General features: G+C 55.0%; 10 protein-coding genes across 10 annotated transcripts; 3 read left to right on the forward strand and 7 right to left on the reverse strand.

Annotated features, from left to right (window-relative positions):
- Window positions 1–6,314: 6,314 nt before the first annotated feature.
- Window positions 6,315–7,611, reverse strand: P168DRAFT_6024 (PWI domain-containing protein). The gene is made up of 5 exons (XM_024842046.1): window positions 7,447–7,611; window positions 7,297–7,387; window positions 7,064–7,228; window positions 6,564–7,004; window positions 6,315–6,516 (listed from the first exon to the last, which is right to left on the reverse strand). Exons 1-5 carry the CDS (start codon window positions 7,548–7,550, stop codon window positions 6,409–6,411), a joined length of 909 nt encoding a protein of 302 aa, XP_024696580.1. The 5' UTR covers window positions 7,551–7,611; the 3' UTR covers window positions 6,315–6,408.
- A 184-nt stretch (window positions 7,612–7,795) lies between these two features.
- Window positions 7,796–8,494, reverse strand: P168DRAFT_300767 (uncharacterized protein). The gene is made up of 2 exons (XM_024838463.1): window positions 8,300–8,494; window positions 7,796–8,248 (listed from the first exon to the last, which is right to left on the reverse strand). Exons 1-2 carry the CDS (start codon window positions 8,345–8,347, stop codon window positions 7,979–7,981), a joined length of 318 nt encoding a protein of 105 aa, XP_024696581.1. The 5' UTR covers window positions 8,348–8,494; the 3' UTR covers window positions 7,796–7,978.
- A 204-nt stretch (window positions 8,495–8,698) lies between these two features.
- Window positions 8,699–9,584, forward strand: P168DRAFT_262037 (fumarylacetoacetate hydrolase family protein; the record flags this gene model as incomplete). Its single annotated transcript, XM_024834727.1, has 3 exons — window positions 8,699–8,791; window positions 8,882–9,093; window positions 9,157–9,584. Exons 1-3 carry the CDS (start codon window positions 8,733–8,735, stop codon window positions 9,582–9,584), a joined length of 699 nt encoding a protein of 232 aa, XP_024696582.1. The 5' UTR covers window positions 8,699–8,732.
- Window positions 9,585–9,688: 104 nt separating this feature from the next.
- On the reverse strand, window positions 9,689–10,949 carry P168DRAFT_323189 (uncharacterized protein; the record flags this gene model as incomplete). Its single annotated transcript, XM_024840661.1, has 2 exons — window positions 9,689–10,390; window positions 10,668–10,949. 2 exons carry the CDS (start codon window positions 10,947–10,949, stop codon window positions 9,689–9,691), a joined length of 984 nt encoding a protein of 327 aa, XP_024696583.1.
- Window positions 10,950–11,501: 552 nt separating this feature from the next.
- tif1 (putative eukaryotic translation initiation factor 4) lies at window positions 11,502–12,810 on the reverse strand. The gene is made up of 4 exons (XM_024842048.1): window positions 12,425–12,810; window positions 11,722–12,364; window positions 11,601–11,672; window positions 11,502–11,531 (listed from the first exon to the last, which is right to left on the reverse strand). The coding sequence occupies exons 1-3, from the start codon at window positions 12,608–12,610 to the stop codon at window positions 11,662–11,664; spliced, it is 840 nt and encodes a 279-aa protein (XP_024696584.1). The 5' UTR covers window positions 12,611–12,810; the 3' UTR covers window positions 11,502–11,531; window positions 11,601–11,661.
- A 1,156-nt stretch (window positions 12,811–13,966) lies between these two features.
- On the forward strand, window positions 13,967–15,547 carry P168DRAFT_229439 (putative F-box and JmjC domain protein; the record flags this gene model as incomplete). The annotated part of the gene is made up of 2 exons (XM_024833185.1): window positions 13,967–14,298; window positions 14,359–15,547. 2 exons carry the CDS (start codon window positions 13,967–13,969, stop codon window positions 15,545–15,547), a joined length of 1,521 nt encoding a protein of 506 aa, XP_024696585.1.
- Window positions 15,548–15,660: 113 nt separating this feature from the next.
- On the reverse strand, window positions 15,661–16,519 carry P168DRAFT_314126 (low-affinity Cu transporter; the record flags this gene model as incomplete). Its single annotated transcript, XM_024839747.1, has 4 exons — window positions 15,661–15,778; window positions 15,826–16,021; window positions 16,170–16,362; window positions 16,424–16,519. The coding sequence occupies 4 exons, from the start codon at window positions 16,517–16,519 to the stop codon at window positions 15,661–15,663; spliced, it is 603 nt and encodes a 200-aa protein (XP_024696586.1).
- Window positions 16,520–16,719: 200 nt separating this feature from the next.
- On the forward strand, window positions 16,720–18,312 carry P168DRAFT_323193 (chromatin modification-related protein EAF6/MEAF6). Its single transcript, XM_024840662.1, has 3 exons — window positions 16,720–17,136; window positions 17,227–17,484; window positions 17,571–18,312. The coding sequence occupies exons 1-3, from the start codon at window positions 16,813–16,815 to the stop codon at window positions 17,895–17,897; spliced, it is 909 nt and encodes a 302-aa protein (XP_024696587.1). The 5' UTR covers window positions 16,720–16,812; the 3' UTR covers window positions 17,898–18,312.
- Window positions 18,104–21,832, reverse strand: ams1 (alpha-mannosidase). Its single transcript, XM_024834035.1, has 4 exons — window positions 21,601–21,832; window positions 21,026–21,534; window positions 18,984–20,970; window positions 18,104–18,925 (listed from the first exon to the last, which is right to left on the reverse strand). Exons 1-4 carry the CDS (start codon window positions 21,744–21,746, stop codon window positions 18,298–18,300), a joined length of 3,270 nt encoding a protein of 1,089 aa, XP_024696588.1. The 5' UTR covers window positions 21,747–21,832; the 3' UTR covers window positions 18,104–18,297.
- A 160-nt stretch (window positions 21,833–21,992) lies between these two features.
- On the reverse strand, window positions 21,993–23,734 carry P168DRAFT_300774 (uncharacterized protein; the record flags this gene model as incomplete). Its single annotated transcript, XM_024838464.1, has 2 exons — window positions 21,993–23,110; window positions 23,140–23,734. 2 exons carry the CDS (start codon window positions 23,732–23,734, stop codon window positions 22,356–22,358), a joined length of 1,350 nt encoding a protein of 449 aa, XP_024696589.1. The 3' UTR covers window positions 21,993–22,355.
- Window positions 23,735–26,325: the final 2,591 nt, after the last annotated feature.

Below are 26,325 nucleotides of genomic sequence, written 5' to 3' on the forward strand. Positions count from 1 at the left end.
CTCAGGACCCAACGACATGGCGACAATCAGTACTGTGGGATTATACTTGGCCCACGTCTCCCCTGAGAGTAGTTGGCCGGCGTGTTGACTATCGCTGGATGCTTCCCACAAGTGGACCGCGGCTTGAATGAAATCCTCATGTCCACTTCGTCCCCTCTCACTCTTCCGTGATTATCCCTCTCCTCCTAGGCTCCTACAATGCCTCTCTCTATTGCCCATGGCATGAGTGGTGACATCTTCAATCGTATACGCTGGACAGGCGAACCCGTGGCATGGGGGTCTGCTCCTGATCCGCAACCGTTCGGCTCGCATAACCTTTGGACTAGCACAGCCCATTGCTAGAAATAGTTATTTTCATCCCATCCCCTTTGGTTTGTTTCGAAAGTGTCCACCCAGTGGTTCATGTGCGCTCTTATTTGCCTTCACGCACGCAGTCCGGACCCACTTGGTCAATTTGGCCTCGAAGATCCGGGACCGCGATCACAGATGGTCTGCCTCCTTGGACGAGGGGCGCGCTGATCCAATCGTGGAATCCAGAATGGGGGGCAAGTCTCTATCGAGCCTTTCGGGATGTTAGTACCACGGGTGATGAAAAAGTGCTCAGGGGTATATAAAGCGAAGCGATGATCACCCCCGTGGGCGCACCTTTCAAGCATCCGTCAGTCGCTTGAACCTGGTCTTGTTCTTCTGTTGTTTTGTTTTTTCTCCCACCCAGTCTTTCTTTTGATACCATTTTACCAGTCTGTCATTAACCAAATCGGCTGTTTTTAGCCACCGCAACGGCTTTTTTTGCTTCATTCTTTTTGTTCTGATAGATTTCAGAAGCCATTCGCTGACCTATACATTCCTTTGATCACAATCGTCACATCATGCGTTCTGACAACCTGCTCCTGCTCGCGAGCTTGGCGAGCCATGCTCTCGCCCTTCCGCGGTCCCAGCTCGAGAACCGTGGCCTCGTCAGCGAGGTCGGCGGTCTCGTCACCGACGTTGTCGAGGATCTGACTGGCCTGATCGCGGCGCTCTTCGGTCAGGACGGCCAGAGCCCGGCCTTCATCCTCACCGGAATCAGTGGCCCTGCCGCCGCGGCTCTGGAGAGTGCTGCGCTGGGAAGCAAGGCTAGCGTCGTCTCGTCCCACGCCCGTGAGGAGCTGGTCGAGTGGGTGAAGAGCCACGACGGTTCTCACCTCGAGAAGTCCATCAAGACTGCTCTGCTCAAGTGGGCCGACGGAGAGGCCGATGCCACCCTCCCCGTCGAGACCACCTCCGCCCTCTCCTTCTTCATCCCTACCGCCGCCAGCATCGCCTCCAAGGACAACCTCTTCGTCACCCTGGACGGCGTGTTCTCCTCCGTCGATGACGTCGTCGGCATGGTCCTCAGCGGTTCCGCCCAGGACTCCCTGACTGCCTTCCTCAAGGACGCTGGGTCGTCTATCGAGCCTAAGGTCAAGTCCGCCCTGGCCCTCAGCTCCTCCGGTGGCATGGCCTCCGATCTGGAGGACAAGGTTCAGTCCACCCTGAAGGAGTGGCTGAACAGCTCCGACTGCAAGCTTACCCAGGAGCTGAAGGAGACCGTCCTGGCCTGGTTGAACAACGAGACCGGCAAGGATGTGCTCTCGCTGGGCTCGCTGCCCCACGGCGGCCTGTCCACCATCTCTTCCGGTTCCGCCATCGGCAGCCTCGTTGGTGAAGCCGGCTCCCTGGTTGACGGCGCCAAGGCCACCCTGACTGCGATCCTCAAGAGCGATGTCGTTGGCGAGCTCGATTCCACGGTCAAGACCGCCTTGGAAGCCTGTGCCAAGGGCCAGGCTGCCACCACCCTGTCCAAGGAGACCCGCACTTCTGTCGTCCAGTGGCTCACCAACTCCGACAACAAGCTCGGGGAGGAGCAAAAGTCTCTCCTGATCTACTGGCTCTCGTTTGCCAACGGCGGCGAGGTCGCCCTCAACCTGGCTAACGGCCTCGTCTCCGACCTCACCTCGTTCCTCACCGACACCATCGACGGCCTCCTGGGCACCAACCTCCACGGTGTGCTCTCGCTCCTCACCGAGGGTGAGGCCATTGAGACCATCTCCATGGGTACCCGTGCCCAGTTGGCTGCCCTCGGTGGTGGTGCTGCTGGCATTGAGCTCACCGACAAGATCCAGATCATCATCATCCAGTTGATCACTGGCTGCGATGCCGACCCGGCCTCCAAGCCCAGCGGTACCAGCCTGCCCGCCATCTCGACCCCGGCCTCTTCTGGCGCCGCCGCTGCTGCTTCCAGCACACCCTGTGACACCCTGACCTCGGAGACCGTCGTCCCTGTTGCCACCAACAGCGAGGCTGCTGACGTCCAGCCCACTGGCGCCTCGTCTGCTGCTGCTTCCAGCACCCCCTGTGACACCCTGACCTCGGAGACCGTCGTCCCTGTTGCCACCAACAGCGAGGCCCCCTCTTCTCCCGACGTCCAGCCCACCGGTGCCTCGTCCGCTCCCGCTTCCAGCAGCACCCCCTGTGACACCCTAACTTCGGAGACCGTCGTCCCTGTTGCCACTCACACCGAGTCTCCCTCGTCCCCTGCTGCCCAGCCCACCGAGTCTTCCTCGACCCCTGCTGTCCAGCACACCGTGACCTCGTCCGCCGCCGCCTCCAGCAGCACCCCCTGTGACACCATCACTTCCGAGACGGTCGTGCCCGTGACTACCTCCACCGAGGCTCCTGAGGCTCCTGCTACCAGCAGCTCCGCCCCGGCCCCGAGCGCCCCCGCCGAGTCGCCCGCATCTCCTGCTCCTGAGGCGAGCAGCACTCCCTGTGACACCCTGACCTCGGAGACGGTTGTTCCCGTGGCCACTCACACCGAGTCTCCCTCGTCCCCTGCTGCCCAGCCCACCGAGTCTTCCTCGACCCCTGCTGTCCAGCACACCGTGACCTCGTCCGCCGCCGCCTCCAGCAGCACCCCCTGTGACACCATCACTTCCGAGACGGTCGTGCCCGTGACTACCTCCACCGAGGCTCCTGAGACTCCTGCTACCAGCAGCTCCGCCCCGGCCCCGAGCGCCCCGCCGAGTCGCCCGCTTCTCCTGCTCCTGAGGCGAGCAGCACCCCCTGTGACACCCTGACCTCGGAGACCGTCGTCCCCGTGGCCACTCACACCGAGTCCCCCTCGGCTCCCGCTGTTCAGCCTACCGGCAGCTCGTCCGCCGCGGCCTCCAGCACCCCCTGCGACACCATCACCTCCGAGACGATTGTGCCTGTGGCCACCTCGACCGTGAGCTCCCCTCACTCCTCCGCTCCTGTTGTGCCGCACAAGCCCTCCCCCTCCTCTGCCGCCCCGAGGCAAGCAGCACCCCTGCGAAACCTTCACCTCGGAGACCGTGGTGCCCGTCAGCACCTCTACTGAGTCCCCCGCTTCCTCTGCTGCCCCCGAGGCCAGCAGCACCCCTTGTGAGACCTTCACCTCGGAGACTGTTGTCCCCATCGCTACCAGCACCGAGACCCCCTCGGCCCGGCTGTTGCCCCGACCCAGTCTACTCCCGCCGCCAGCAGCACTCCCTGTGAGACCATCACCTCGGAGACCGTCGTCCCCGTGGCCACCTCGACCGAGGCCCCGCTGCCAGCAGCACCCCCTGCGAGACCATCACCTCGGAGGCCGTGATCCCCGTCGCCACCAACAGCGACTCGCCCCAGGTCACCCAGGCGCCCAGCGGCAAGCCCCGCAAGGTGGTCACCATGACGACGACCGTCAGCGTCGCTTCCTGCCCGCCCCAGTAAGGGAGAAGATCTCCCGCACTGAGGAATCCAACCTTCCGCGACGATCGCCATGGCAGCAACGGTGAAGATACCTGTACATACCTAATTTTAATTCTAAAATTCTTCTCTGGGCATGTGTGGTTTCGACCGGGGGCCAGTAGAGGGGATCACGAACGGATGGACACCACTGGCTGGGCAAAGAGGATTACATCGGCACACATGTAGCGTTAGAACTCGCCAGGAAGATGTTTATTTGTTTATCTAGTTTTTGTTATTGATTTGACTTCTGATGTTGCCTTGGCCATTTCTCTTCTTCCTACATTTTCTTTTCGTTGAAACGCGTTTTTTTATTCCCTTCAATGGAGTACATTCCTTCTATATCTTGATCATGTACATGATATTACTGTCAGGCACACATTTGGTTCTATTTTGTAGAGTATTATGACGAATTTTAGCATGATGATAACTATACAACACTACAAACTACTACAGTAGTAGACAGAATAGACAGATGAGTATTACTAACCTCGGCTCCAAACTAGGCAACTACAATAATAATCATATTGAAAAAAGAATAACATAATAAAACAATAAAATCAAATAAAATAAAATAACGGGGAAAGAGGAAAAAAGGAAGAAACGACGACCCGCCCCAACAACAACCAGCCGATCCCAATAAGCCACGCAAAGGGGGGCCCCAGAGGGCCCCAGCCACGCGATTGACAGGGGGGAGGAGTCGGAAGGAAATTGCGTGACATCATGACGGTTGGGCATGTGATTTTCTTTCTTTTTCATTTGTATTTCTTTTTGGCAGGATCAATGGGAGTATTATTATTATCATATTATCATTTATTTTTACTTGATTTATCAGGTGTGATAGTGGTTGATTATGGTGGGGAATGGTGTTATCTGGGATTTAACCAAGTTTATTCCTTCGTTTAACGGCCATCATAGTTATGGATGGATAACGTCCCTGATTACTCCACAGTACATTCATTACTTATCCAAAAATATACCATTATATTCACTAGATAACAGCAGCTACATAGATAGTAGAGAGAGTAAGAAAGAGGTCAAAATAAGGTTCTAAATTGATATACATGCATGGCGGTTCTATCATCCTGGGTATTGGTTCTTTTGGAGGATTAGCTGTCTTGAATATATTAATCATCCGGATTGATGGGTTCGTTGTTTATCCTGGTATGTGCGTGGGGTTAGTGTTGATGGCGTGGTGTTTTGGGGGTGTTGGTGTTTGTTTATCTGTCTATCTCTCTCTCTATCTATGCATTTATACATTGATCTACCTGCTTGGAGGAGTCTGGACTCTTAGGCTTCTATTATCATAGTGCGATTGATTAACATTAGCATACAGATGAGAAATACAGACAACTGGCAAGACCCATAGCCTGTCGACAGTACTGGCTCCAGTCTCTCCTGTCCATACATACACCTTAATTATGCACTCTTTATTCTACTCGGGAATGTATCTACAGCGAGGGAAAGCTGCAGCCGCGTGTCATGGTATGAGAGTGATTTGCAAGTTAGTACTAGTATACGCAAGCTCTGTCTTCGAATAAACGAGTTGGGGATGGATGACTGGACTTTTGAGGTAGTTAGTTGCCTTGAGAGGTTTGCTGGGATGAAATTTCGATTGACTCGGACTTTGCTAGGTGCTTGGAATACCCTGCTAGGTCTTGATTGATTCCTGTATCCTGTGTACATATTATGCAGAACATGAAGTAGGTCGCAGTCTTATTGCAGAACTATCTAATGCTGTGAACGTGGCGAACATGCGCAAATCCCCCGTATTTACGACTGGACTCACGGTTGGTCCCTCCCATCCTAGTGGCGACTAACCAACCTACCTTTCTGCCGTCGACGACCGTCGCCGGGCGACCAGCTTCTCGCGGAGGAGCTTCTCGCGTAGCGCGGTGGTCGAGATGCGCGCAGCGGCGGGCCGATGGGCAGAGTGTGTGGACTATGTGTTGGTACGTCGTTAGCCGAAGCCAGCCCAGGTGCAGAAGGATCAATCAATTAAATCAGTCCAGTAGCAATCGTAGGATGGATTGACAGTGATAAAAAGACAGACAGATAGATAGATAGACAGACATCGTGTAAGACTCATTGTTTGGATTAAAACCTTATCGCTCTCTCTTCCCCTTCCAAACAGATATCCAGACGTACTTAGAGTGATTCACCCACCTCGGGAGCTGCATCCTTTATGTCATGGTCGCTTGGGGGGCCTTGTCGGCTGGGCTTGGGGATCTTTTTGGTGCCGGCGCGGCATCGGAGTCTGCTTCTCGGACCCGTGGCCGCTTCTCGTCGCGGGCTGACACGGAAGACGAATCGCGCCGACGGCGGGCCGTCGGGGCATATCTGGGGATTGAGCGTCGCCGCTTTCGGCCTTCACCGCGGCTGCGACTGCGACTATGACTGCGACTGCGGCTGCGCGAGTCGTGTTGTCTGGGGCTTCGACTGCGGCTGCTGCTGATACTCCTCGTCGGGCTCCGGCCCCGGCCCCGACTGCGACTGCGACTGCGGCTGTGGCTGCGGCTACGGCTCAAGCGGCGATCATCACGGGTCTTGCGAACCTTTGCAACATCAGCTGGTGATTCTTTCTTATGCGCGCGTGAAGAATGGTGAGGCGAGGATCGTCTCCGTCGCGGAGCGCCCCGGTCATCATCCGAGGCCGAAGAGCCCCTCCGGCGCCGGTCCCGGGAAGAAGGCGGGGGCGGTGAACGGGATGAGCTGCGCGACGACACCGATCGCGATCTCCTGCGATCTCGTCTGGGACTACGTGAGCGCGAGGAACCACTGCGGGAAGGAGACCGCACTCGATCACCATAGTCCGGGCTGCCGCGTCGGCGAGGGGCGGACCGCCGGCGTTCCGGGGAGATGGAACCGCTGGCCGACCGGCGGCGTCGGCGTCGGTCCCTGTCCCTGCTGGAATAGCGTTGTTGGCGACGAGGGGGCGGGGATCGTGACGAAGAGACGGAGCGAGATCGGGAGCGGCTGGGCCGTCGGCTTCGCCGCGATGGTACGTATGAGTCGAAGTCACGCCGGGATGGCGGCGCATCGCGAAACCGTTCACGACTGCGTCGTCGGGGTGGCGATGGACGACGCTCGAAGTCGCGCCCACCCCCGCGCCCGCCTCTTCTTCCTCCACGCCCTCGATCAGAACGGTCGCGCCGCCGCAGGTCTTCCATTTCCCGCTCCCGCCGTTGCTCTTGTTCCTTCTGTCGTCGCGCTTGTTCGGCTGCTTTTTCTGCCTCGAGCTGAGAAGTGTCAGTTAACGACCCATCTATACCGAGTATTATCAGAGACCAGGACGGACCTTTTCCTGGATGAGCTCGAGTTTCTTGGCCTCCAGCAGCTCCTTGGGAACACCCTGAGGATTCTCCTGACCACTTAGACAGAGCGACCAGAGTTCCTTGCAGAAATTTGCCGTATCCTTGTCCAAGAAGCCTGTGAGTTGGATCTGTAGCGATTTGATATCGGGCTGTACAGACGATCATATTAGCCGTCATTCCCATTTCCCTTCGTTCCCCGCGGTGGATTGGCACGTACGTAACGGGTTCCCTCGAGGAGGTTGAAGCACAGCTCAATGACAACGTCATCCTCATTGCCCAGGATCTCAGAAATCTTTCCTGCAATCCATCTATACGGACGGGGTCAGCGACGGGGGAGGAGGCCGGGCAAGGAGTGGGCGTCGCTTACTTTTTCATGACCTCAATGTTGACCTTGGTCATGTCGACCTTGCGACTGAATTCGGGCGGGAACTTGGTCCGCCGCAGCAGCTTCGCATCCACGCTTGTGGCCATGATGCTGGCAATTGCAACAAAGTCGGGAGAGAGGAGAAGACAAGGGAGAGGAGGAATGGAGAGTGAAGCTCAACAGACGATAAATCGATCATGATTCGTGACGAGCAAGATAGGCTCACCGCCTTGCGTCTTGGCGTAGGGTGCCTGAGGACGTCATTGCATACATCATACTCTGCTTGGATGTGGATTGATAGATCTAGATCGTAGTAGGTAGTTTTTTGGGAGAAGTACATAAACACTCTAATTGGATCAAAATACAGTAAGGCTCAATTCACTTGAGCTAGTGGTATACATATCATAGCCATATAACAGCCATCCGTCCGTTCAGAACCCGTACGCCATACCCAACACCATCATATGCCATAGATGCCGCCTGTTCCCTCTCATAACCTCATGTCCATACCATACCTCGTCGCATTATGAATATCCTACCAAGCATCCTCCTCCATCTCCATCAATACGCGATCCACCTCGTCCCTTGCCTTCGCGAGGTCGTCGTCGACCATCCCATCCGCATGGCGCGCCTTGATCTCGTAGTGTAACTCCACTAACTCCGTGGCACGGCGGAGGTCATCGTGGACCGTCTGTTCCGTGGGATCGACGGATGCAGATTTCGCCGGGGATGCGCCCCCTTCTGCGGTGTGGGTGCGGGGGATTCTCTCGTTGACGGTGACGAGGGCGAGGGCGTCGTGATGATCCTGGGTTGGTTAGTTCGTAGTCGCTAACAATCGTGATGAGGAGACACATACACAAACTTGAAGGGATGTTAAATCGGAGAGAATCTGTGCGACTTGCATGGTGATAGCTATTGTGAGGGGAGAAGAGAGAGGAGGAGGAAGAGGAAGAATCAGAAAGGAAGATTGAGGTGCTCGGAGTCTCGCTGATCGGGCTTGGCGTGGCTTCACTGCAGTCCCAGTCGCAATACACTTACTTCTCAATCTCTATGACATGACATCCTCTATAATCTAGAATTATAAAGAAAACAAACCAATACTACATGCGACACAAGATCCCCCACACTCCCCACAAAGCCACCATTCCCCATGCAACCGCCGAGTCTCGGAGATTGCGGCCGTCTCCGCACGTCGGCTTTCCCGCCCGAACACTTCTTGACCATATCGTCTTCTTTCCCCTCTTCTCCCCTCGCTGTCTTCTCTCAACCCCCAAGAACACACCTCCACCATGGCCAGCGCAATCAAATCCAATTGCAGAAAAGTCATCTGCATCGGTCGCAACTATGCGTACGTCCTTCCCTGCTTTGTAGTTTAATTACCGTCCAGAATTGGTGGAGCAATTGGAGAAAGATGAACTGACCGACTTAATGAATGCAGTGACCACATCACCGAGCTGAACAACACCAAGCCCAAACAGCCCTTCTTCTTCCTCAAGCCCGCCTCCTCCATCCTCTGTCCCAGAGAAGGCCCTGTGCTGCGCCCGCGCGGCACCAAACTCCACTACGAGGTGGAATTGGCACTCGTCATGGGCCGCACCGTTCGGGATCTGGACCCGAATGACGAGAAGGGCGCAATGGATGCGATTCGAAGTAAGCCTCCTAACCTTACTCTCTCTCTATATATATATGACAATGCTAAAATAATAATAAAAGGCTACCTCCTCTCAATCGACATGACAGCCCGCAACGTCCAAGACGAAGCCAAAAAGAAGGGCCTCCCCTGGACAATCGCCAAAGGCTTCGACACCTTCCTGCCGGTGTCGAATGAGATCCCGAAATCGCGCATCCCGAACCCGCACGATGCCTTCTTGCGGCTGAGCATTGGCGAGCAGGCGCGCCAGGCGGACTCGACTGGTCTGATGCTTTATCGCATTCCGCGCCTGCTGGCGGAGATCTCGCGCGTGATGACGCTGGAGAAGGATGATATTGTGCTTACGGGGACGCCGAAGGGGGTGGGGGAGGTTCAGGCGGGGGATGTCATGAGGGCTTCTATTGAGGTGGACGGGAAGGAGATTGAGGAGGGGAGGATTGAGGTTGAGGTTGAGGATAGGGAGGGGAGGTATTTTTATAGTGAGACTTAGTTTTCTTCTCTTTCGTCGTCACTGTCGCTGTATACTACATATACAAGAGCTAGATTATCATAGACACTGCTATAGGAACATGGTAATACATACCTACCTACCACCTACCCAACATGCATCCCAGCCATTTGCAACAGATCCTCCTCATCAGGAGAAACAATAGAAATGCGCCTCCTCTTGCTTCGTCTACTCCTACCTTTCACACTAGTATCGCCCCCCTCTCCATTATCCTCCATAGCAGCAGCAGCGCCACCTCCTCTATCCCCAACAACCTCCCTCAAAACACCCACCATCCTCTCCCAAACCCACCCAACACAATCCATCCTCCTCTCCACCATCCCTCTAACACCCTCATCACTCAATCCCTTCACAAACCGCCCCACGATCTCCCCCTCGCGCTTACACGGCTCCAACTCCGCGCGCAGACTCTCCCCAAAGCGGACATACTCTTGAAGAGATCGGGTACCTTGTTGGAGGTTTATCGTTGTTCGCTGCTCTGACACCGCTGGACTAGACGGGCTGGGGCTGTCGCGAGTGGTGACGGTGACTGTGGATGGAGTAGTAGTTCTAGTGGCTGTGATAGGGCTAGGAGTAGGAGGATCTGGTGTGGGGTGAGGACGCGGTGATAGGTAGTCGTGTTCGTTGGGGTTGGAGTCTTGTTGGTTGGTGTTTGGTTGGCGCTTGTCTGGGGGGAAGGAGTCGGGGACGAGGACTGTGTTTTCGTCTTGGTCTTTGTCTTGGTCTTGGTCTTTGTCTTGGTCTGGGTTTGAGGTTGAGGTTGAGTCTGAGTCTGAGGACGCCTCGCGCTGGGAGTGCTTAGTGCGTCTACTCTGCCCTTGTAGTGCTACCCAGTAAACAGCACAAGGTAGGCCAGTCAGTCAGATCACTGCAACACAGCATGGCAATCGCTACACACACACACACACACACACACACACACACACACACACACACACACACACACAGCAACAACAGTGACACTCTCCCAAAGAGACAGACAGACAGACAGACAGAGAAGAAAAACCTACCATTCCCACCCCTACCCCCCCACGATCCTCGATCCACACAGCTCCCCTCTAATACCCCCTTCAACACCCCAACCCTCCCCTCAAGCGCATCCACGCGCCGAACAAGGAGATCAACCCTCTGCGTGAAGCCATCGCGCAAGCCATCCAGCCGGGCCTCGTAGCGGTTATCGACGGTGGTGATCTGCTCTGCGAGATGGGTCGTTGTGCGCTGGAGCTCGGCGACGGTGGATGTTAGGGAGGTGAGCTCTGCGTGGGCCGTGTCGAGGCGGTTGATGAGGTGGATGTTTTCGCGGCGGAGTTCGTGGGCCCAGAGGAGGGAGGGGCTGTTGGGTTCCATTGTTGAGGGGGAGGGCGAGAGGTGGGTGTGTTTTGTTGGGCTGTCATTTTTATTTACTTTGTTCACTTTGTGGTTTGGTTGGCGGGGGTGTGTAGGTGAGGTGGTGAGGTAGAGTGGGAGGGGGTTAGGGATGGGATGGGATGGGATGGGATGGGGTCATCAGGTGTGATAACCCAGGATACAACTACAAGACAACAGATCGTAAATGTATTGCCTTCAGTCTATAGCTATACAGCCACGTCACACAGAACCTCCTCCGAGTGCTGCCATCGCATCCATGGATGCAGCATCACTCGGTTTTGTTCTTCGCGCTCTGCCTCCGGATTGCATGAAGCGACATCATTAACCAACCGGAGCAAGAGGGAGATCGCAAAGAAAAAAGATAGAAAATGGATAAAAACAGAGAAAGAGAAAAGGGAAAAAGAAAACGTGATTTCAAAAATCATGAATTACAGCAAATAAGTCGAACAGGCATGTCGCATCTCCATAAGTGATAAAAATAAAGACAAAGGAAACCATGAACAGCAGCAACCAGAGCTCGCCCTGAGAGCCGCCGGTAAATGCTGGAGATACAGAAAGCCACTACTTTTGGTAAATTCTCGGCCAAGAGAAGCAAAACGATGTTCTAACGCCGTGTCCACCGCAGCTTACCCTTGGATCATTGGCAACTGCAATCGTAATCCGCATCGAGACATAAGGTGACTCAAAAAGTTTAGATGAGGTCTGGAAAAGTTAGTATCGAGGTTAAAAGTGAAGAAGGATAAGGACGTACCAGCAACGTTCATGGGCATCTCCTCGATCTGGGTGCTGTAGAACTGCTCGATCTCACGCATCATGCGGACGTCGTCAGCGGTGACGAAGTTGATGGCGACACCCTTACGACCGAAACGACCACCACGACCGATACGGTGAATGTAGTTCTCACGGTTGGCGGGGAGATCGTAGTTGATGACCAGGGAGACCTGCTGGACATCGATACCACGGGCCAGCAGATCGGTGGCGATCAGGACACGGGAAGAACCGGAGCGGAACTCCTTCATGATCACGTCACGCTGGGACTGCTCCATATCACCGTGCATGGCGGAGACGGTGAAGTCACGGGCAGTCAGCTTGTCGGTGAGCCAGTCGACCTTGCGGCGGGTGTTGCAGAAGATGACGGCCTGGGTGATGGTGACGGTCTCGTAGAGATCGGACAGGGTGTCAAGCTTCCAGTCCTCCTTCTCGACGGCGATGTAGAACTGCTTGATACCTTCCAGGGTGAGTTCCTGCTTCTTGACCAGGATACGGATGGGGTCGCGCATGAACTTGGTGGTGACCTCGAGGACGTCCTGGGGCATGGTGGCGGACAGCAGAACGACCTGGGTGGACTGGGGAAGCAGCTGGAAGATGTCGTAGATTTGCTCGGTGAAACCACGCTAGGACGGTCAGTGACTGGATTTTAGGGGGTCAGAAGGGGGGGGGGGAAAAAAACATACCGACAGCATTTCATCAGCCTCGTCGAGGATGAACATCTTCATCTGATCGGTGCGCAGGACACGGCGCTGGATCATGTCGTGGACACGGCCGGGGGTACCGACGACGACCTGGGGGCCGTCACGGAGGGCGTTCATGTCATCACGGACGGCGGTACCACCGATACAGGCGTGGCACTTGATGTTCATGAAGTCGCCGATGGCGATGACGACCTTCTGGATCTGCTGAGCCAACTCACGGGTGGGAGCGACGATCAGGGCCTGGGTGGCGTTCAGGCTGGCGTCGAGCTTCTGCAGAGCGGCAATGGAGAAGGTGGCGGTCTTGCCAGTACCGGACTGGGCCTGAGCGATGACATCGGAGCCTGGATGAATTAGACCATGCCGCGCTGGATAAGATGATGGTAAGAAAACCTACCGTTGATGATGGGCTTGATGGCACGCTGCTGAATAGCGGAGGGACGCTCGAAACCGTAGGCGTAGACACCTGAGACGAATCAGCATACTCTCATTTTGATTCTATTCATCCAGTTGAAACCTACCGCGAAGCAGCTCGGACTTCAAGTCCATAGAATCGAAGGAGTCGGTGACCTCATCGTAGTTGGACTCGATCTGTCCTGTTGGCGATTGTTAGCATGGTCTGTTTTGATGATTCTCTTTGTCTTTCTCTTTCTTCATTTCTTTCGTTCGTTTGCCTATTCCTTTCTTCTTCTTCTTCTTCTTCTCTTTCTTTTCGCCTTCTTTTCTTGTGTTCTTTCCCCTTCACTGGATCATATTTTCCTTTGCTGATTTTTCCCTGACGCCACATCCGACCACCACACATCGCAACGTCCAGAGAAAGAAAAAAAGATAAGAAAAAAGAAGATAACTTACCCTCGGGGACATCCTCCAAACCCTTGTCAGCCATATTTGCGAGTAGATAAAAAAATCACAGGCTATTGCTCTGTGATCGGACAGTGAACTGCAAGATAAAATTTTTGTTAGTGACCAGCGACAGCGACAGTGGGGCAGGAACAAGAGAACGCAGAGGGGGAAAGAAAAGGAAGAAAAAAAGCAGGGAAACATACCGTAAAGTAACGATAAAAAAATATCAAAAAAACTAGAACCACGACTTGAGTCCGGATCTAGATGTGTAGTAAGAGTAGAGGTGAGGTGGGAGAGATGAAAAAGATGTAGTGTGGGAAAGAAGAATGAGGCGGGGAGGGGAAGGGCAAAAAAAAAAAAAAAGTTGCAGCCGACTTCGACCCAAAGATTCTCTGCTGTTTTTTTTTTCTGCTCCGAAAATTTTCCTCTTTTCGCGCTATTGAGTCTAGCCGACACTCACCGCCTGCCGGATTGGGTGTCAGCCAATCAGTGCAGCCTCAGGTTTGCCCTCTTTTCTCATTCGGCAACCTGAGGCTATACTTCTTCTATCTCCAGTTGAGTCACATCGGTTAGCTGCTGACGACGGAGCTATAGAGTCATATCGCATGATTCATTGGGATTGAATCAATCGGCTTGTGCCTGCACATCACTCGAAATCACACAGAGGTGACAGCAGGAATGAAAATGCCCGATATCACCTCCTTCGACCCCACCAACCGTGACTCCGATGCGGTGAGGAGCATCTACACGTCGCATCCCAATGACAGTCTGCAGGATTTGCCTAGTCAGAATACCATTCCGGGTCATCCCCTGGGAGTCAAGCCGAGTGGGAACGCCCTGCTGGCGGCGGAGAACCTGCGTCATGCCATTGGCGCGTTTCGACTCCTGCCCGACGAGCTGATCCTGAATGTGCTGGAGTCGCTCGATGGGTCGGGTTTGCTGGCTGTTGGCCGGACGTGCAAGGCGTTGTATGCTTTTACTCGAGCCGAGGAGCTGTGGAAAGCCCTCTTTGTGGAGTAAGTCTCCGTGGGGAATGGTATGGGCAGGGAAAACATGGACTAAAGTACTGTATACAGATCCCCTCCACCGTCATTTACCTGGCGAGGAACGTGGCGCTCCACCTATCTCAACCTCCCGTCATCGGGAGTGTGCATCCTGGACTGCTCGAGCCTCTATTCCGACGCCCTACACCGTCCCTTCCACTGTGCGCACGTCTCCATCGACCCCTATGTCGCCGACATCCCCGCCAAGAACCAGATCGCCCGACTGCCCAATCTGTCCCAGGAGGAGTTCCAGGAGAAATGGACAGACACCCCTTTCATCCTGACGGAGCCCGTGAAAGAATGGCCCATCTACCAGACCTGGACCATGGACTCGCTGCTGTCGACCTACGGGGACGTCGTCTTCCGCGCTGAGTCCGTCGACTGGCCGTTCCGCACCTACGTCGACTACATGAAGAGCAACATGGACGAGCGACCCCTCTACCTATTCGACCGGGCCTTCGTCTCCAAGATGGGCCTCCAGACCGACCGGACCAAGGACGACTCCTCCGCCGCCTACTGGCCGCCCCCGTGCTTCGGGGAGGATTTCTTCTCGGTGCTAGGCGACGACCGCCCCGACCGCCAATGGCTCATCGTCGGCCCCGAACGGTCCGGAAGCAGCTTTCACAAGGACCCGAATGCCACGAGCGCGTGGAACGCCGTCGTGCGCGGCTCCAAATACTGGATCATGTTTCCCTCGTCGACGAAGCTGCCCCCGCCGCCGGGCGTCTTCGTGTCCGAGGACCAAAGCGAGGTGACGTCGCCGCTCAGCATCGCCGAGTGGCTGCTCGGGTTCCACGCCGAGGCGCGCCGCACGCCCGGCTGCATCGAGGGCGTCTGCGCGGCGGGCGAGATCCTGCACGTCCCGTCGGGCTGGTGGCACCTGGTCGTCAACCTGGAGCCGGCCATCGCCGTGACGCAGAACTTCATCCCGCGGGGCCATCTGACGGCGGCGCTGGACTTCCTCGGCAACAAGGCTGACCAGATCTCCGGGTTCCGCAAGGACGTCCAGAACCCCTACGACCGGTTCGTGACTAAGATGCGTGAACTGCACCCGGAGCTTCTTGCGCAGGCGGAGGAAGAGCTGCAGAAGAGAAACGATGGCAAGAAGCGCAAGTGGGATGAGATCGTCCACGGCAAGCCAGACGGCGAGGCCGCCGATGCCTCGGCCGGGGGGTTCAGCTTTGGGTTTGGAGACGACGGGAGCGACGTGGAAGTTCCATGAAGAAGACAACACATTCATTGAACTCGTGACAAGAAGACCATCTATATCCCCTCCCTTATTTCCCGCGATTCAACCCGGTATCCCGCCGTCCACCGTCAATGACAACCCAGCAATCAATGACAAGCCACCGTCTTGGCCGCCGTGGTATCCTCCCCAAAGACCAAATACCCGACGAACGCACCCACCGCGACCGCCAACATGACCGAGCCGTTGTACGTCATGAAGAGGAGCCTAGACGGTCAGCACTGGATTGAGAACCTGAGAAGGAGACCACCCACATGATGAAGAAGCTGTAAAACACCTGCACCGCATACAAGAGCGCCAGGACGACCTTGCCGCGGTGCTCCAAGGCCCTCCGAGTATCGCTGCCTACAAGCAGGGGTAAGCCGGCGTGGTTGGAGGAAGGAGGATGATGGTTCTGGGAATCCGGCGCAGTCGCATCGTCGACGGACTCGATGTCTTGACGGTCATTGCCTTGTGTTGTCAATGCCCGCGCCAATCGAGCCAGAAGACAGACAGACAGACATAGACACGCATCACAGAAGACAGAAAACAACAAACAAACAAACCGAAAACAGCGAATTCTAAATAGTACAGAATAAAACAGGATAGGATAACATACCAGTAACAGCCGTAAAAGCACTCAACCGCCTACCATGCATCGCCTCATACCGTCTCGTCACCTTCCTCACCCCCTCATAACCCGCCGTCAACAGCACGATCACAACCAGGGAGACGAAGAGCGAGAACGGGCCTGTCACGCGCCACTGTCGGAAGATGATACAGAGGTCTTTCGACGACCAGGTGAAGAGCATCTACCCCCATTATATTATATCAGCGGACCAGTCGTAGACAAGAGGAGAGGGGTGAGCATACGTTCATGTTGCACTGCCCACCGCCCATATCCATGTCGCCGTGGTTGTGGCCCATATCCATGTTCATGCCCATGTTCATGTGGTGGGAGTGGTCCATTTTGTCAAGCCAGAGATGAGTATTCTAAAAGAGAGAGATAGAATAAAGTACTGGAAGTAGATAAACGGACGGAAGGGGGAAACAGATGATGCCATCAATGAACTAAACGGCCGGCCTAATATGTACGAATGCAAACACGCCAAACACGCCGATCCGGAGATTGATCTCTCTTGTCTCTCGCCCGACTCAGCGAGCTTCAACGACGACTGACCTGCTCAACGCATGCCATACCACCATACCTATAACTGATCTTCTTAAAAGAGGAAAGGGACAAGAAAGAAGAAGGGGTAAAAATGTCCGAATCAGCCCCACCCCCAACCGCACCAGCAACAGCAACAGCACCGGCAACATCCACCACCACCAACCCTCCACCTCCCTCTACCACAAATACTGCGCCCACGACCAACAACAACAACAACCAAACAGACACAGCGCAGCCCAATGGCAGCGCATCCGCAGCCCCCAATGGAGGCGGGGGCGTGAACGGGAGTTCAGGTACAGGGGTAGGGTCAACGACCGCGTCAGGGAGCGCAAACCGCGGTCTTCCCTACTACGAGAAACTCCGGCGCGAGTTACGCGACACAATTCAGAAGAAGCGCATGATGGATAAGAGTATGGTATGTTCTCTACTTCTCCCATATATCCTCCCATATACCTATCTATAGATAATTAAATAAAAAGACATACAAGACTAACGAAAAGAAAAGTCCCAACTCGAAGACCAAATCTTCCGCTTCGAACAATCCTACCTCGAAGAAACAACAGCCGGCAACATCATCAAAGGCTTCGACAACTACATCAAGGGCTCCTCCAGCGGCGGTCTCAGCGGCGCGGGCAGCAGTCTCGGCGGCGGCGCGGGCGGCGGCAGCGGGAGCATCGCGCTGGGGACGGGCGTCGCGCGACGAAAGGCGCAGGTTACGGATGCGGATCGGGTGTTTTCGAGGAGTTCGGCGGGGTTTATGAGGGTTTGTCTCCTTTCCTCCCATCCTTTCTTCTCTTTCATTACTACTATCCCGGGGGAAAAAGAGATACTAATGAAGTTAATGTATAGGACTCACCCTCCTCCTCAGCCCAAACCACCCCCTCCCACGCCGCGACACCCACATCAACCTACAACACCAACACCAACGCCGTCAACAGCAACAGCAACAGCAACGCCAAAGCAAGCGGCAGCAGCGCTACCACCAAAGACAAAGACGCGGGCGAAGTGCGCGGCCCGTCCAAGGCTAATAAGAAGAAATCTTCCTCGTCCGGTGGAGGCGGGGCGAATCGCGGTAAGGCGGGGAATAGCAACAATGGTAATAATAATGATGTTGATGAGGAGGAGGATGGGAAGCCGCCGTCGAAGAGGTTGAAGATTAGTTATGCTAGGGAGTGATCTGTCTTTTTATAGTCCGTTTCGTTTCGTTTCGTTTCGTTTCGTTTCATGCTGTGAACTCTTGTGAGAATGGAGTGGAATGGCATTGTGCATGGCTGATGTGGCTTTAGGGCTGGAGTTAGTTGTGGGTTTGGATGGTGTTTGGGTTGGGGATGATCTCGTTTCTTATCTTTCATTTTTTTTTTATATTATACTAAAGGAGCTAGGCACTGGTTGGTTGATTGAGGTTATGCTAACAATATGATATCCGTGATACATGTACCTTATCTCTTAAACAATATTCATACTCGGGTTACCTTCGCTTCCTCCTGTTAGACCTTCAGTCAGCCTTCCTCGGCTAGGTTTCAGTAGGTTTCAGTAGTTCTTCCCCAGGCTTTGGTAGATCAGGCTCATGGTAAAACTACAACTGCAACCGATATGTCGCAACCTCATAAGCCCTCAGTTCGACATCCGCACAAACCTCACCATCCGCCTCCTGCCGCAGCGTCAACGCTGTCTCATTGTCCTCAAGAACATTGCACTTCCACGCCTCCCGGATCGGGAAGTGACTGCAGATGCGGCCGCGGCTCTTCCCGCCCAGCGACTCGTATACGCGCAGGATGATGCTCTTTCCGGCCCGCTTGGGGAGGGTATCGCGCGAGATGTCTTCGTCGTCTTCGCCGCGCTTGATGGCGTCGAGGATGAGCGAGGCCGCGCCTTTCACCGACACAGCCTGGAAGGGTTGCGTGGGGGGTCCACGGCTGGCACTGCTGGCCCGCAGCACGAGCGGGTGGTTGAAGTTGTAGCCGGCGCGGATGGTGCGCGAGTCCAAGGCGCCTTCGTGCGGCAGGATCGCATAGCGGATGTGGTGGCGTCCCATGTCGGCATGTGCGTCCGGGGCCTTGGGCGCGCGCAGTAACGATAGACGCATGAGGTTGCCGCAGGTTGCGAACCCGTATTTGGAGTCGTTGAGGATGGACACGCCGTAGCCGTTTTCAGAGAGGTCTGCCCATTTGTGGCAGCATACTTCGAACTTGGCCATGTCCCAGCTGGAGAGAGTTAGTATTACATCTTAATATCAAGGTGGGCTACTGTTGGTTGACCTACCTCGTGTTGTAGTGCGTGGGACGTCGAATAATCCCGTACTGCGTTTCATACGATGCCTCCGTGTTGGTGATGTCCACCGGAAATTCGACCTTGAGGAACTTCATGTTCTCCTTCCACTCGACCTCGCTCGAGAATTCCACATACGACGGCTGGTTGGGCACCGCCGCCGCCAGACTGATTGTCGTCTTGACCCAGCTCTGGTCGCTAATCTTGGTTTCGGTGACAACGCTGACTTGGTGCTCATCTCGCCCCGAGATGGAGGTCGGGCCAGAGGTGAGCTCTTTGCGCGACTCGAGATGATAGACTTCGACATCCCATGCCTGCCAGTACAGCGGCTTGTCGTCGAAGATGACCAGCTGGCCCGCCCGGCCGCCATCGGCGATCACCTCGCGCTCGGCCTGGAGATCGAACAGTGACGTGATGACGCCGTTGTGGACGTCGACCCTGAGCGACGCATTCTGCAGACGGAACACGCCGGGCTTGATCTCTGAGACCGTGACAGGGGGCTTGGTGGTAGAGACCGCCGGCTCGCAGCGCATGACACCGGTCTCTCCGCTGACCAGAGCGTACTTTGGACCCGTGGAGGTCGCAAGGGCCTCGGGGATTTTGACCACTTCAGACCGGGGCCATGGGAGGGTATTGATGGCCATGAGATCCTTTCCGGATCCTTGGTCGGTGAACCCGAGTGCCTTGAGGGCTTCCTCTCGAGCCTTGTGGCCGGTCTCAAAGATTCGCGCGTACAGCTCGTCCGAGTCGTCGTAGCACATCTCGATAGAACTCCCCGGAAGACAGTCATGGAACTGGCAGAGAAGCGTCCCCTCCCACATGTCGTCAATCTCCGTCTTGGGATACTTGTACCCCTGATGAGTGATGGACGCCAGAGTGGCCAAGTACTCGACCTCGCGCAGCAGGAACTCCGCTTTACGGTTGTTCCGTTTGTTGTTGGCCTGCGTAGTGTAGGTCCCGCGGTGCAGCTCAAAGTACAGCTCCCCGTACCAAGTGGCCAGCTGCTTGCCGTTGGCGATTTTCTTCTCGAGCTGCGCGAAAAAGTCATCGACCGAGTGGCCCATCGTTACGCGTGGCAGCAAGCCCGTCTTGTCACTCACGCCCCGGCACCGGCGCAGCTTCTCGAGATGTTCAAATGTCGGCCCCCCACCGCCGTCGCCCTTCCCGAAGACTAGGAGCGAGGTGCGATCGTTGTCCATCGACTTGTGCTGCGTCACGCTGCGTCGGACGTCGCCAAAGTTGGCCTCGGCCGTGTACGTCTCCGACGGTGCCATATGGCACACCACCTGGCTACCGTCGAGGGAGACCCACTGGAACGTGGTGTGGGGGAAGTTGTTGATGTTGTTCCAGCTCAGCTTCTGCGTGAAGAACCGGGTCATACCCGCCAAGCGCGAAATCTGGGGGATCTGCGTGGAATAGCCAAAAGTATCCGGCAGCCAGAACGTCGTGCAGCGCTCACCGAAGTGGCTCTCGAAGAACCGCTGGCCGTACAGGAACTGTCTCACCAGGGACTCCCCGCTGGGCATGTTGGTATCGTGCTCGACCCAGCTGCCGCCAATCGGCTGGAAGTGACCCTTCTTGATCCAGCCCTTCACCCGGTCGAAGACGCTCGGATAATACTGCTTGAGCCACTTGAATTGCTGTGCCTGGGAGCACGTGAAGCGATGCTCCGGATACCGATCCATGAGGTCGCACTGATTGGACCACGACCGGGCCACCTTGCGCTTGGTCTCGGCCCAGGGCCACAGCCAGCACGTATCAATGTGGCAATGGCCGATGCCGTAGATGATCGACTCATTTTTGGTGTTGTAGACTTCGGGCGAGTCGACACGGTCACCAAGATACTTCTGAGCGATTTTGCGACCCTCCTTGATTGACTCCTGGCTCCCACCGCCCGCAATGAACGCGTCCATGATGGAATTGGCAACCACGTTAGCTTCGTGCGACTCCCAGGAATCTCCAGGGAACTCTCGGGCCGCATCTATCTATCGTTAGTCTTCCAAAATGGGTACTCCCCACCAACAAGAAGGACATACCCCCGATGATCCAAAAATCATAGAACAGCGCCCGCGCCTCGAGGTTCACCGCCGTGATGCGCGCCGTATGCAGAGTGAAGTACTTATCCGGGTTGGGCGGCTGGATCGAATCCCCGCCGGGCGCATTGCCAAACATGCTGTTGCACGCCATTTCGATGTAGAAGACATGCTCCTTGCCGTCGCGCCAGGCGTCGGGGATGATCCACTCAACCCGTTCGCCGCCACCCGTCAGACCCTGCAGCGGATGACCGTCTTCGGTCCACACGAGGCCCTCATTGTTGGCGTCCCAATGAAATTCCAGCCGTTCCTTCTGGCGCATGTGCTCCGGGACGGTCAGCCGGATGCGGAACCAGTGGGTGGACCAACTGGGGCCGAATGAGGCGCCAATCCGAGTCGGCTTGAACTCATGGGAAGTGGCTTCCTTGAACGAAGGACGCTGCAGATCTGGAACTGAATAGACGGAGAGCTTGACATGGTCTTCATCTGAGGCGGTTGCTTCGTGGAGTTTCCTGGGAAGTGGTTAATAAACATTTAATTCATTCGACGAGAGAGCAGGCGGGTCATGATAAACGTACGCGACAAGATTCTGGGACTGGTATTGTCCACCTGCGGTGAACTGTCGGAGACGGTCGGTGTAGATGCCCTTGATCCGCTGACCTACGGGGCCGGCGGGACTCCGGGGAAGGGAGCTGGGCGCTTGTCGGACCGCGTCTCCACCCATTGTGGGGGGAAGATCAGATAGCGTGTAAATGGATAGATCAGGCCGATCCAAGGGTTGGCAAGGACGAAAGTGGGTGGAAGTTGAAGATAAGAGAGGAGGGGAGGAGAGGAGGAGAGGAGAAAGAGGGGAATGAGGAGAAAAGAGGAGAAGAGGAGAAGAGGAGATGGTGAGACAAGACAAGGAGGGAAAGACCGAAAACAGGCACGAGGGACACATTATTGGCATACGTAATTATGTACGATTATCCAGCGGGGAAGAATGTTGATCATTTGGCCAAGACAGCCAAGCCCTAATTACATATAGTCATATACTGACGAGAATGTTTGATTACAGTCTGGAATAAAGAATAAAGACAGATAGTCATATTTTGAATCAAAAAGGGTAGTCCTGCTCCAACCATGTCCCCAACGCCCAGCGTAGCAGTCTGAAATCAAGAGATGAGAAAAAGCAAGTGGATATCAATATAACAACGGCGGGGAAGAAACAAGCATCAAAAGAGCAAAAAGCTAAAGGATAGAAAGAAGAATGCAATATAGTAGACTCGAGGTCAAAGAAAGAAGAATCGGACAATCAAGCCCTCTCATCGCCCACTTGGCTCCCAGTTTCACGTTAGATCCATGTATCCGCCTGTCGAAGGTTCTGGTATGGGTTGACCGGCCCAACCAGTCGAATCTGTGACTTCAGCTGGCTATGCTTGCGCTCGACCCGTGCCCCGATGATCCGCTTCCGGGCGCCGTCCAGGGCAACCAGCACATGGCTGGTGCCACTCTGCAGCGCGCGTACGCGTTCGCGGGTCGTCTTCCGCTGCAGCTGCGAGTGTGTGGGCGACGGCAAGGGGGTGGAGGTAGCCACCGCCGACCCCGGCCGGGTCCGCGGCGTGGTAGTGTTTCGTCGATAGCGCGGGAACCGCACGCGGTGGTTCTGGCGATAGCTGATGCGCTTCTCGCGGCTGGGTTTCTCCCAGATGGCGGGTCCGTACTTCTGGTAGGCGGACAGGGGCACGGCCAGTTGCTTCTTCCGCCGAGAGGCGGCGAGGGGTGTGAGGGGTGGTTTGCTGGAGGCGGCGGTGCTCGTGGCACTCGTTACGGATAGCCGCTTCGTCCAGATGCCTGCGGACTTCATGTCGGTGATGGTGCTTTCGTGGTCGGAATACTGACTTGACGGCACCCGCTGCCGTGCAGGTTGTGCATAGAGGTAGTCGGGGGTGTCGTCGGGCGCGGTGGCGGGTCGTTGCTCGCGCTTGGTCTTCTCTTTGTCGACTGAATTCCGGGACAGTCGTCGCTGGACGTAGGAGCGGATTGAATCCCGCACGTCGTGGGCTAGGCTTAGCCCCCGCGATCGGAGGGTTGCCATCGATGGTTTCTCTTGAAATCGAAGACGGCGAGGTTCAGACGACTGCTGTTCTTCTGGGGTTTTGTCGGGAATGGGGGCGCCCGAGTGTTCATGGCCGATGGAGTGGCCAGCTCAGGGAAGAAGTCCCACTTCTTTTCGCGGAAATAATGGTTGGGACCCGTGGGCGTCGGGTTCCACAGAGGGATGGGTCGTTCCGGTTCGTAGTCCTCGTCCGACAGATAAGGATTGCTTTTCGACAGCGGCGGGTGTTTCACGTAGTCCTCGAGACCGGACGACGAGGCACGATCCAGCGAGGAATCCGGCGCCGCCGCATGGTCGACCAGCTCGGACAGATCCGCGGAACCCGGACGGACGAAGACGGGGTAGCTCTCGGTGGAATCCCCCGAGTGCCGGTGGGACTCCAGACTGTCGACGAGGCTACTGTCCTCACTCCAGGCGGTCGATCCCTCCATCGAAGGGGTTTCTGGTAACGGTTTGACAGGTAATTCGGGCAGCGGTTTGTCGAGGTGGACGGTCGATCGTCCTGGGGGGTCAGAGAATCGTGGGGGAATAACACGCTCGAGACCCTCGAGGGATCGAGAGGGTCTCATGGGCGGCGCCTGTCGAGGTGATTTAAAGAAGGATGGGGAGGGCATCATGCAGGCCGTCCGGGATGCTGTGTCGTCTATCGGATTCAGGACCGTCCTGCAATTAATGCGTGATCTCCTCGACTGGAACTTTTTCCTCTTCGTTCCCCCAATGGGAGGGGGAAATTAAAAGAAGAAAAGAAGTAATCCCAAATAATAATAACCCCAATAAAATCAGTCAATGAAAAAGAAAAATGAAAGGAGATTTTCAAAAAAGAAAGAATGAAATGACACGAATGGGTTGGACAATCGACCGACTGACTTCCCACACAGCCCGGGGAGAAACTGGAATATAATCAGGATGTCGCCTTGGGAGGTTTGGAAATTATCACCGAATCTGGGGCGAAGACAAAGAAAAGTCGAATACACGAGTTGTTCTTCCTTTCTTTCTTCCCTTTTTTCCCTTTTTTTGGACTTCTCCCCCTCTTGTTCTTGATCCTCTCTACCCTTGGATCAGGTAGGGATGGGTTTCTTTGACTGCAGCCGGTTGGATCATCAGACCCGTTTCTTTTTCCCTTTTCGTCCCCTTTCTTTCTTTCTTTCTTTTCTTTCTTCTGCTTGGGATTCTTTTTTTGGTCCGATTCTCAAACCAATACAAGCGATCCAATACGATGGGGACCCAACTCCTGGGTCGACTGGAAGCCCGCGCGAGCCCTAATCCGGCCCTGCAGAAGGAAAAGGCTGTAACCCCGTAACCCACGTCAACGTTTCAGGATCGAGGAGAACAAAGAAAACCAGATGCCACCGTCCATTCCCACGAGGTGGATCGAAGGGAAAGAAGGGTAATCGAGATCAAGGAAGCGAAACGAAGGACGAGAAATGCAGTGGGACCCGAGCGAGAGAAAGAAGAGACCAGGGTTGGGATCGAAGGGCAGGGGAGGGGACAGGCATCCTATCTACTCAAGAGGAGTAAATAGAATAGAATAAAAAGGAATAAAATATACTATCAGAAATCAAATGAAATGGAATAATTGTTAATAATTAGAAAGTAAAAAAGGAATAAATAAAAAGAACCACGAAGACAGCAAGGTCGTGATGTGATATGAAGGGATGTGATGGGGGTGGATGCGGCCCAGTGCATAACAAGACGCCGATAGAGTCTCTCGGACCCAGGAGGAGGAGAAGGAGGCGCAGGACAGTTGGACATGCCTGACCCTTTTGGGTTGGAATTTTTATTAATATTGATTTAATGTATGAATCTCACCCATCCCTCTCCGGCACTAAACCAGAGACGGGAGAACGGATCGGCGAGAGCAGCGATCATGAACCAGGGAGGGTGGAATAGCCTCATGGAGGGGAGGGGAAGGAGTGACACATCCATGCAAGGGATGGTTGAACCTAGATTAAACCTAGGTCTGGGAGGGACAATCACAATTCGGCCCTGAAACCGAGAGGGATGATGCCAGCATCAACATCAACATCCGTATCAACATTGCAGTCGCATCAAGAGTCGCATTCCATCGGACTCCAGGTTGAGGCATGGAACGATCGATCAATCGAAGCAGTGGATCCCGGTAACTGCCGGGTCTAGCCACCCACCACGTCAATAACTCACGAGATAAATAACTAGAGTCAATCAGGATAACCATAATAATCTTGGGGCTGATCAAGTGGAGACAAAATCACCCCAAAGAGCCAATAATCTAAGATGATTGCGCTGGTTGATGTTGTACAGCTGAATCCTTCCTCTAACCCTAACTGGGTTTAGAGAGACCAGCTGTTCATCCAGACTCCACCAAGCCAGAGAGAACAGGATGATACGAGGTGCATTCTCATGACTCCCACTAGGTACCTAACAAGCTCTTCCCCAAATCACCGAACGAATTAGTCTTGATCCCGATCCATCAACTCCTCCGTGGTCTCGCTTCATTTTCCCCGGTTCCTCGGGTCCAAGCTAGTCAAGCGACCCAACTAATCCCCCCTCCCATGAGGAATGATATATCACATCGCCAACTCTAGCGGTGAACCATCCGCTTGGAGCTTAGGTTGCCTTGTTCCCCCTTTTGGTCTGGAAGGGTTCATATCAAGTTAATCGGGGCGATGGATGGAGATGGGATGGGTTACCGCCATTCCAATCAGACTCACCGTACTGTGATATCGCTTCCTTCTTACCCATGTTGTCAAGGGTCTGTCGATCCAGAGCGTTGATCCTGACCCTTCCACCCCACCTGGCAACCTAATTTCTCATGCGACGTGAGCTTTTCTTCAACCCATGATTCCTGTCTCTAGACATTAGACAGTCCCCTGTCGACTGACCGGCACGACACTGGACAGTCCCGAAGTTGACGAGTCGTGTGACGCAGTGTGCTCCCCCCTCATGCAAGGATATCTACTACCCGTGAATAGTCTCCTTGTATTAGGTAGTATAGTACGGAGTATACAGTGCCCCAGACCCAACACTAACTGACCAACTCGACCCCGTCGGTCGCTTGGGAAAAAAACATGGTCACACAATGGCTTAGCGATGGGCGTCAAGTTTTAAATCCCATCGGTCGGTCTGTGCGTCTGTCTGTCTCTCCCCTGCCAGATAACCGAGCACCCCCATATTCACTTTTGCCCCCTCCTCTCGTCAGATCCCGCAGCAAGCAGCGCAGCGCAGT

Source organism: Aspergillus campestris (genome assembly GCF_002847485.1).
Source record: "Aspergillus campestris IBT 28561 chromosome Unknown P168scaffold_1, whole genome shotgun sequence".
NCBI classification, from domain to species: Eukaryota; Fungi; Ascomycota; class Eurotiomycetes; order Eurotiales; family Aspergillaceae; genus Aspergillus; species Aspergillus campestris.

Bases quoted from the DNA above. Each gene is read 5' to 3' on its own strand.
- P168DRAFT_300767 (XM_024838463.1), bottom strand. From the start codon at position 8,347: ATGCAAGTCGCACAGATTCTCTCCGATTTAACATCCCTTCAAGTTTGT. The intron at 8,249-8,299 runs GTATGTGTCTCC...TAACCAACCCAG, and splicing joins TAACATCCCTTCAAGTTTGT to GATCATCACGACGCCCTCGC.
- tif1 (XM_024842048.1), bottom strand. From the start codon at position 12,610: ATGAACATCAAGTGCCACGCCTGTATCGGTGGTACCGCCGTCCGTGAT. The intron at 12,365-12,424 runs GTATGTTTTTTT...TGACCGTCCTAG, and splicing joins AGGCTGATGAAATGCTGTCG to CGTGGTTTCACCGAGCAAAT.
- P168DRAFT_6024 (XM_024842046.1), bottom strand. From the start codon at position 7,550: ATGGCCACAAGCGTGGATGCGAAGCTGCTGCGGCGGACCAAGTTCCCG. The intron at 7,229-7,296 runs GTACGTGCCAAT...TCGTCTGTACAG, and splicing joins TCCTCGAGGGAACCCGTTAC to CCCGATATCAAATCGCTACA. The intron at 7,005-7,063 runs GTCCGTCCTGGT...GACACTTCTCAG, and splicing joins TCGAGCTCATCCAGGAAAAG to CTCGAGGCAGAAAAAGCAGC.
- ams1 (XM_024834035.1), bottom strand. From the start codon at position 21,746: ATGGGTGGAGACGCGGTCCGACAAGCGCCCAGCTCCCTTCCCCGGAGT. The intron at 21,535-21,600 runs GTACGTTTATCA...ACCACTTCCCAG, and splicing joins CAGTCCCAGAATCTTGTCGC to GAAACTCCACGAAGCAACCG. The intron at 18,926-18,983 runs GTAGGTCAACCA...AACTCTCTCCAG, and splicing joins CCCACGCACTACAACACGAG to CTGGGACATGGCCAAGTTCG.
- P168DRAFT_323193 (XM_024840662.1), top strand. From the start codon at position 16,813: ATGTCCGAATCAGCCCCACCCCCAACCGCACCAGCAACAGCAACAGCA. The intron at 17,137-17,226 runs GTATGTTCTCTA...CGAAAAGAAAAG, and splicing joins GCATGATGGATAAGAGTATG to TCCCAACTCGAAGACCAAAT. The intron at 17,485-17,570 runs GTTTGTCTCCTT...GTTAATGTATAG, and splicing joins GTTCGGCGGGGTTTATGAGG to GACTCACCCTCCTCCTCAGC.